Raw genomic sequence first — 9,463 nt, 5'->3', positions numbered from 1 at the left:
GTTATTCCTGGTCACTCCTGGCGGTGCTCGGGGGGAACACTTCCCCAATGCCTGCTGATCCCCCCTGACTAGTTTATAACAGGTGATTGTCAAGCCTCCTGTTAAAGCCCCCCAGGGTAGGAGCCTGCACCACTTCTCTTGGAAGTTGGTTCCAGATCCTAGCCGCCCTAACCATGAAGTCGCGCCTCCTGATATCTAGCCTGAATCTCCCCTCTGCCAGATTGTGACCTGACCTGGCGGTGCTCGGGGGAACAGGGACTCCCCCAATGCCTGCTGATCTGTTGAAGCAGGAAGGGGTCTGGGATGGAAGTTCCATAAACCAATTTGACCTAAATCAGTTAATCCTGCTTCAGTGTAGTATCAGACTTATTTTAAACCGGTTTCAGCCATTTTGAAACTGGTTTATGTGCTCTGAACTTCTGTTCTGTTACAGGTTTAAGCTGGTTTATGTGTAACTTCTGTCCTTAGCCCCTAGGTTTAAACCTCATTTTAGCTGTTCTGCCTGTGCCCAGCATGCAGTATATGTTATATGTTTACTTATTGTACTTTCCTTTCTTAAGTTGTATGATTATGTGCTTTGAGGTTAGGTTCTTTTTCAGTTGGTATGTCATGATAGAGCACATTGCGTGATGTTTAATATTTGGTTTGCAGGTTAGGATAAAACAGATGAATAATCACATGGAAAAAATTAGGAAGTGAGGAGATGCTTCTTCTGGCTAAAGGGATTTATGGATACTAACTATTCAGTTTTTTTTATTTTGATTCCAAATAATATATGCCTGTTAGTTGCAAATAGAGGGTCAATCTGTTATTGTAGGAGGCTTTCTTAGTTTTAAAGGTAACTACTTGTGTTCTGTTCTGTTCCTTTTTAGTAATGTTTTCAGTTCTCTCATTTGGATTATAGTAATTTTTGTTTAAAATACCCTGGTCTTCTCAGGAATCTTTTAAATTAAAAAATCTAAATTTTTACCAAACCACACATCAGCTGTCTGAAGTAAATTTAATCCTTGTTTTACAGATGGACAAATTGAAACACATTGTCCTAGCAAGGGAAGGAAAAACTTCCTAAAAAATTATAAAAAGTGTTTTTTGTTTTTTTTAAAATGTAGATGAAGTTGCACACCCAGGGCAATTTCATATTACTAATGATCAGGGACTCAAGATAATGCTAGGTCAGTCATATTAAGGTGGCTCGGCCTTATTCTTCTCTGCTAATTTTTAATTGGACCTCTCCTCTGTATATATTAACAAGAGCTGTGTAGCTATTTAAAGTATAAAACCAAGGTTGGTGATGGTCTTCTAGTTTCTAGCAGTTTTTATGCCAGTTGCTGAAAGTGCTACATGAACTCTGTTTCATCCAGGATTCCAAGTGGGGCTTATCTGATAAAATACAACCCCTAACTGAAGGGTAAAATGAAATCCAAGTCTTTCATGTGATAGCACATTATGCTATCAGCTGAACCACTGGACTCGGCAGATATGATGATTTTTTTCATGGGATTTGTTTTGACTTGAAGCCAAGATAAATTGGCTTCACATCAAAGAAGAATTTTCTGTCCAGAGATGTATGGGGATAAAATCGTCAGCAGCAGCAGCAGAATAACTTGTAAAAGAACAGATTTTCTCATGGTTGAAAAGATTTTTACCGATATTCTTCATGTTAAGTGATACAATTACCAAAATTGCTTTCTTGTCCTATTTAGGTGGAGTTTTGTCAAATGTGAAAATCAACTACTGTATTTTGAGAGAAGATTTTTTGTTTTTGTTTTTGCTTTTAGCTTTGGCTGTAACTATTGTTGCTGAGGATGCAAAGGAAAAGGCTGAGCAACCAGTATTGCAGGTATTGAGTTTTAATTGTCACAAAATTAATGTATCATGTCAATTGTAAGTTCTTTGAGAGAGAGGTGAAATCTCCCAATGTCCCTTTGTAAGTAGGGATCTACTTAATTCCTTCTGAAGTGAGGTAAAAGTACTAGGCAGCACCATCTTCACCCTGCCCTTTGTCTCTTGATTGGTTAATAAGTCTGCGTATTGTGCAGCCTCACCCTTCACCTCTGATTGGCAGGAGTGAGTGGGAGGCTGACACCATTTTTTACTGCTCCTGCTCATGCTAGCAGTCCTGGGGACTGCTGGTTCTCACTGAGACAGTATTTTATTTTTAATAAGTTCCCCCCCCCGCTTGATTCTATGCTAAAATTGCAGGGATCACCATTTTTTTATGGAGTTTGTGGAAGTTTCTTTTTTGTGGTTTCTGCAAAAAACACAGAATAATTATTCCCTATTTGTAAGTAAAATTATTACATTAAGTGTTTGAAGGATTGAAATGTGCTCCTTCATCCAGAACTAAGTCAAGAATAGGGTGAAAACTTTGACGTTTGTAAACTTTTTTTTTTTTAAATCTTTAGTTACAACTTAGTTGTGCTACTGATGATACATTTTGAACACTCAACGTTATCAGTGCAGTTTTTCTCTGTCTTTACTTTACAATGCATAATACATTATATTATGCATTGTAAAATAAGACAGAGAATTTTATTTGTATGTATGTATTACGTATACGTGTGTAAAAAAAAAAAAAAAAAAAAAAAAAAAAAAAAAAATATTACTCAAAAAAAGTACACCCATTTGATTAGTGGGGAGAAAATGTAAATTTTTTTCTTTATTGATTTTATGTAATATAGAATAGTTTGAGCAAGAAAAGAATGTCTTTCAACTAAATTTATTGCCTATTGCTAGCCAAGATACTGCTTGGATAAAACATGCAAATCTAGTTTTCACATTAGGAGGCAGGGATCCCATAAGTAATCTTACCCTGTGAATTAAACAGCATCGTTGGTATTTACCGAGACCTTGAAGAGCAATGTCTGGCTGGTAAGTCTGTTGTGGTGGAAGGGGTGGGGGGGGATGATCGAGGCCCCTGCGGTAAGGGAGGGAGTGGGGCTGGAGCAGGGCTTGGGGAAGGTGCTGCCCACCTGGGGCAGGGCACGGGATGGACCTGCGGCATGTGTAGGGAGTGCGGGGCAGGGAGGTGGCTCCTGCTGCTGTAAGCACTCTGGGAGGGCATGGGGGTGCATCTGCACAGGGCAGAGTGGTCTTCCTCTGGGGTCAGGGCTGCACTGGGCTCTTCCTGGCAACGGCTGGCTGGGCTGGGCTGCACTTGGGGCGGGCGGCAGCAGCACTGGGAGGGGAGCGATGGGGGGGACACAGATTGTAGCCACCCCCAAATTTGCTGCAGTCCCCCCAACCCCTCCTCCTGGCACCACTGCTGCTGCCCGAACCAAGCACAGCCTGGCCCAGCCCCCACCAGGAAGAGGCTGGCGCATCCCGAGTCCCAGCCCACAGCAGCAGCCTCCCCCGCCTCGTGCAGATCCAGGGGGCACATGCCCCTCCTTCCCTTGCCACATGCCCTCCTGGGGTGCGTGCATCATTGAGACCCGGGGCTCTGTCCTGCTCCCCTCTCCACTCTGGCTGGGCAGTGCCTGCCCCAGCTCCTGTCCCACTCTCTCCCTCACCAGAGGGGCCTTGATCTGCTCCCCAACGCCCCTTCTCTCCCGCCTCCCCTTCCACCACAACGGAATTACCAGCTGCATGCCAGGCTGTGCTCATTACTGCCTGCGTGCTGTGCTGCGGCTGCGTACATGCACAGGCATTTATCAGTCAAATTGTCAGTCATATCAGGTAAAAAAACTTGATTTCTGATGCAGTCAATTTTCTTTGTATTGGTATCTATCCAGTATTGGACCAATATATAGGTGCACCTCTGTTGGTATTGTATTTTTACCCAGACATTTGGAAAAGCTATGTGGAGCAACAGATACTGTACTGAATATTTCATTTTGGTCTTAACTACTAGTGGGATATGCATCCAGTAATCTCTTGCTATCATTACTGTCAAAGATCTAATCAGTGTAAATTTAAAGAGTCTTTATTTTGATGCGTTTAAAATTGCTACTTCACTAATTTTAATAAATTCAAACTTCTCCTGCACACTTCTGAACTTATGATATACTGGGTCTTATCTTGCATATCAGAATATGTTGCTTTCATTACCACAAGTAGATTTTTTATTTTTTTTTTGTGCCAATTCTGATATATTGCCTTGGTCAAACACTGGGGCTAAAAGAAACGATAAGAGAGGTGGCATTATCACGTCCCAGTACTATCTGTTTATATGGCTCATTCTTCATGAATACTGAAAAGGCCTCCCCATTAAGTTGAAATTCCAAAAACTTAATTCAAATTAATTTTGTCCGTGTAAATAAAGGTATTCTCTTAAAAACAGCGGGATGAAGTCTTCCGTAGAACAGGAAGTGCAGGCAACTGGTGGCTACACTCCACCATATTTATTATACATGTTCACCTCTAAATACTTGATAATCTGTCATTTTCTGGGAAAACTTAGTTTACCTTACTATTCTCTCTTATTGGTACTAAGATTGTGATACAGGCAGTCCTCAACTTGCAACGTTTTGCACTTACAACATTTATAAATTGTCACCCTGTTTCAACTTTCTGATGTCAGTTTCAACTTTACAAAGCGTGATCTGATGCCAAGCCACACCAGCAAACAACTTCGCTGCATCACCCATCTTCCTGAAGAACATCTGTCCAAAACTTCCTTGGACGCTTTCTTTAAGAAAGCAGACAAGACTCCGGAGAAACCTGCAGCCAAGACTCCTGAGAAGACTCCAGCCAAGAGCCCTTTAAAAAGTCCAGCAAAGAAGTGCTTCAAATCAATCTGATTGCTATTTACAATAGGAATACATTAATGCAGCTATATTACTCATCTATAATTGATTGAGTACAAAATTCTGGGTTATTTTTGGTGAAAATAGGGTATCGGGCCTTGGGTCAGGAACCAAGTCCCCATTTATGACATTGTTTCCTATGGGAAAATGGGCTCTGAGTTGCAATGTTTTGACTTAAGGTATGGTTTTCAGGAACCAATTTTGTTGCTAATCTGAGGACTGCCTGTATATGCATAATATGTAACAGCCACCACTATCTGTAAGTAACCTTAGAAGGGCTTACTTTTCCAAGATAATCCCTTAGCTAAATTTTCTTTTTAACTTTGAAGATGATGTCTAACCCATAGGACCCATCATAGAAGGTACCTGAGAGACTTGGGCAGAGGATTGATTTGCGGGCTCTATGTCCAGGGAAATAGCAAAATGGGTTACAAATAGAATTGAACATGCATTGTGTGCAACCCTGGTTTTTTCTCTTTTGGCTTGGATTGAAATGCCTATTGTTGGACTATGGGGGACGTCTCAGTTTTATTTATACAGATGTTGCTGTGTACTCGAGCTGATCTGAGCAAATCGGAGGGTCTGCTTTATTCTATTGAATTAAAAATTAAGTGTGCTTAAAGCATTAAATGGGTGCTTTTCATTACAGTTGGTATAAATCTAACTGAAATGTTATATTGTTTTTTTTTTAAATTTGTGTATCGGGTCTTTCATCGTTGTGGCTAAGGGCTGCAAGCAGTAGTGGTGGCAATGATTGATTGGGACTAGAGACTCCCACTCTCACTACTGCCACTGCCAGAGGCCCGACATTTTCTGTGACTGGCAGCAGTGACAGAAACTCCCACGGCACTATCAGGGCTGTCACAGCACTGGCAGCACCTAGTGCTTTAGTAACCATGGCAGCAGTATCAGGGTCCCTACAGAGCTTGAAGGGCGGGGGGAGAGTGGACCACTTTGGGATAATGAGGGGCTGAGAGATCTGTACAGGCATACCTCGGAAATATTGCGGGTTCGGTTCCAGACCACAGCAATAAAGCGAATATCGCAATAAAGCGAGTCACACGAATTTTTTGGTTTCCCAGTGCATATAAAAGTTATGTTTATACTATACTGTAGTCTATTAAGTGTGCAATAGCATTATGTCTAAAAAAACAATGTACATACCTTAAGTAAAAAATACTTCATTGCTAAAAAATGCGAAGTGAGCAAATGCAGTTGGAAAAATGGCACCGATAGACTTGCTCAAGGCAGGGTTGCCACAAACCTTCAATTTGTAAAAAAAACCGCAATATCTGCGAAGCGCAATAAAGCGAAGCGCAATAAAACGAGGTATGCCTGTATATATGTTACATTTGGTATTCAAAAGTTGTGCGACAAAAGTTGTTGTCTGAAATAGCCGCTTCTTTGTGGTTGATCTGCAGGTTTTATGGTGTATTGGGCATTTTTTGTGGCACAGCAAATAGCTTAAATGTGTGGATGCTCACTTTTTGTCAAGCTAAAATGGCATGTGTAGAATGACAGCTGTGCTGTCTGTACTGGCACAGTGGCCCCAGTTTTCATCACTTTTTTTTTTTTTTTTTCCCCTCAACGTCTTTGTTGAGACTATTATTGAGGGTGCCATCTGTGGAAGTGTGTTTGTGATGTAGATGCTTACTTTCTGGTAACAGGTCTAAGACTAGGAGCTATTTGCATCTGGCTTTAGATATTGATCATGTGCCAAAGAACTATAATCGTGTAACTTCCAGGATTGATTACTGTACTTCATATCTGGGTGTGAAAGGTGAATTTGGATTGAGGGAGAGATCACAAGAGGCAAGACAGAGTCAAAGAGTTAGGTAGAGATGAGATTTGAGAGAGTAGTGTGTATGGGCAAGAATTAATAGTCAGAAAAATAGGGGCATTAAATTTGCTGCCTAACAGTAGAGTAATATTTTGCCCTTAGCCCTTTACATCTGATGATCTCAAACATGCAATAAACAAATATGTTAAACCTGGCGACATCCCAGTGAAATAATAGGTAAATGCAATCTTCACTTTACAAATGGGGAAACCTGAGGAACTGAGGTTGTACTGTCTGGAAGACTCTATCTGAACCTGGACTACACTGTTTTTTTTTAAAACTTTAACAGGAAGCTCGCATCAATTCTTAAACCCAGTCTTTTCATCAGTCAGCAAAATTTGAGCACATCCCCTTTCTTCTCAGCCTCCAATTTATTCAGAATCGATTGAATAAGCACCTCAGATATTTTTAGAACTTATTATCTTGGTTTCCCGGGTGATGCTGCACTATCACTTTCTGTTCCTGAGCACTCAGCTAAAATTCCATCACAATTGTATATGGTAACATGAAATTATTGGGATTTACTTGGGCAGTTGCAGCTGCCTTTTCATATTTATTTGGGCACTGGTGTAATTTGGAATTTGGGCATGCTTTAAGAATCCTATTTCAACTGATAGTGGATCAGGCATGAAGAAGGTGTTGAGTTTGCTGTGATTTATAGTTCTGTATTTCATACTTTTAGTGTTCAGTCACAAAACGTTCTTAAACATGAAATTGTTCCTAACAGGGTTAAGTAATCCCTCTTAAACTTGACTTGGAAATTAAGATTGTTTTTCAGTAATTGTTTAAATGCATTGCGTCAGTTAAACATATGTGGTCGTGCAGAAAATTCCCTTGTTTCTGTAAGTAGAGGTTCTTGAGGATGAAAATCTTATTTTCTGCTTTGTTTTTTAGCATGTTTTAACAGAAAGACTGACATTAAAAAATCTATATAAAGCCCCAACAACATTTTGATTATTTTGACTTCTGATTGCAAATACTTGGAGTTTTTGTCTGTGTCCTAATATTTCTCCCCCTTCCCCCCTTTTTCTTAATACAGAAATTTGAAAGAAGTGGAAAATCAAGTGAGGTAAAGCTTGGTAAGTAAACAGATTATTCATGTAGATCTGTGCAGATCCAGTTTTCAGATTTGTATATCTTGTTTTTTGTCTGTGTTGATAGTGTGCAATGCATATTGCTTTTTTACTTGTGGATGCCCTCTTAGTATAATCAATGTACAGTTATATTTAGATGATGAGGGCCTATGTAAATCACCTTTTAATACTTAGCAGTATTGTTAGTTAACTGATAAACCCTGAATCTTTAATAATTGTTGATAATATATGAGCTTGAAATAAATCAGCTAGATATAGTAAGCAAAATCCATTCTTTTTTAATAACCTGAGTACTTCTGGTATGAAAGTTCACAGACAGTATTATTAGTACTCTACAGTGGCTTTTTTACCAAGTCACTTAATAGAAAGTCACTACTGAAAAGACTTAACGTGAAACTACAAAGCATCACTCTTATAAGTCCTAGTAGTGCAGTAGATTTGTAGTAACCCAGGTGCATGCGTTTTAAGCAGCTAGAGAAACAGTCAATAGAATGCTAAATAGAAAAATCTTTACTGAATATGCACTGAGAGACAATTAGAAGGTTAAACTCTAAAGACATCCATTCCAAAAAATACTGAATGCTGAGCCCATTGTCAATACAGAAAAACTTCACCTCAGAAGTGCATAAATACAATGAAATCATACTTCAGTACCCTACTTTTATCTCTTCTCTTAGGGGAAATAATAGGGTAAAGAGTAGGTTTTTTCATTGTGAACTGTATATTCTCATACAGATTGTCCTTTTGGCTTTTGTGGCAGGAACAAATAAAGTTAATCCTTGAAGTTGTGAGAATCTTTTTCTAGCAATGTTTTCTATTGTTCGCACATTGCTGGAAAATAATTTTTGAATTAACAAAGGATGTTTTAATACTTGCAAAAACTATATGTTTACATATCATTCTTAATTTACTGATTTGTAGTAAAGTTCAGGAAAGTGTGCATTGTAGTATACTATCTTTTATGTATGCATAATCTATAGTGCAAGTTACGATCAGCATATTAGAGTTTACAAAAAATAGAAAAAATACATGTGTGATGAAGTGAATGTTTTATTGGCAAAATATAGAGCGGTCTTATGCTTAACTGAATGGTATTTCTTTATTGTTTGCTGCTGTAATAGAGATTCCACCATAGGTACCAGTATGGAGAAAAATGACTTACTATCCCTTCAGTTATCTGTCCTTTGACTTCCAGAGTTTGGCTGCAAAATGCAGCCCTGCGATAAAGGCTAGTACTATCTTTGTCATATTGGGGCAGTTCAGGTTTGAATTCTCTTGGTATGATTTGATGGTGATCACATCTAGAATTAGAAGAATCAAAGAAAATCAGTATCAATCATTTCAGACTCTTCTTAATCATGAAAACTGGGGTCTGCATGTACTGAAAAGATTACCAGGACTGATTCTCTATTTTCCCAAGTTCTGAATGGAAATAAGTCCTCTCTGACATCAAAGCTTCATAACGGCAAAGTCATCCCTTGGATAGCCTCTGTCCTACATTATTTGTTGAAATCCTTAATTGTACCAGCAGAGTTCTTGTATTTTTCTGACATTGAGTCATTTGGCGCAGATGCCACAGGTAACAGTAGAAATTGGAGGTGCACCGATACATCGGTCCGATGTCGGATTTGTGGTGATATAAAGAAAATTGTCTATATTGAATATTGGCCCTACAGGGCTGATAAATGCTCATGTTGCATGCAGCTACAGCGCAGCATGGGAGCAGAGCTGGCAGCAGGGAGAGCTGCCTCTAGCTGGTAAGTTGGAAGGGGAGAGAGAAG

General features: G+C 39.5%; 1 protein-coding gene across 3 annotated transcripts in view; it reads left to right on the top strand.

The window, feature by feature from the left end:
* The window catches only part of B3GLCT (beta 3-glucosyltransferase), a 116,040-nt gene that overhangs the window by 8,275 nt on the left and 98,302 nt on the right, over positions 1–9,463 (top strand). For all 3 annotated transcript variants that reach the window (XM_019530113.1, XM_019530111.1, XM_019530112.1), the window contains exons 2-3: positions 1,779–1,840; positions 7,628–7,667. In XM_019530113.1, coding sequence (XP_019385658.1) covers positions 1,779–1,840; positions 7,628–7,667 — 102 coding nt within the window. The remainder of the gene's footprint in view (positions 1–1,778; positions 1,841–7,627; positions 7,668–9,463) is intronic.

The sequence above is a fragment of the Crocodylus porosus genome, unplaced genomic scaffold (genome assembly GCF_001723895.1).
Source record: "Crocodylus porosus isolate Cpor-Errol unplaced genomic scaffold, CroPor_comp1, whole genome shotgun sequence".
NCBI lineage: Eukaryota > Metazoa > Chordata > Crocodylia > Crocodylidae > Crocodylus > Crocodylus porosus.
This window is presented reverse-complemented; position numbering and strand designations above follow the sequence as displayed.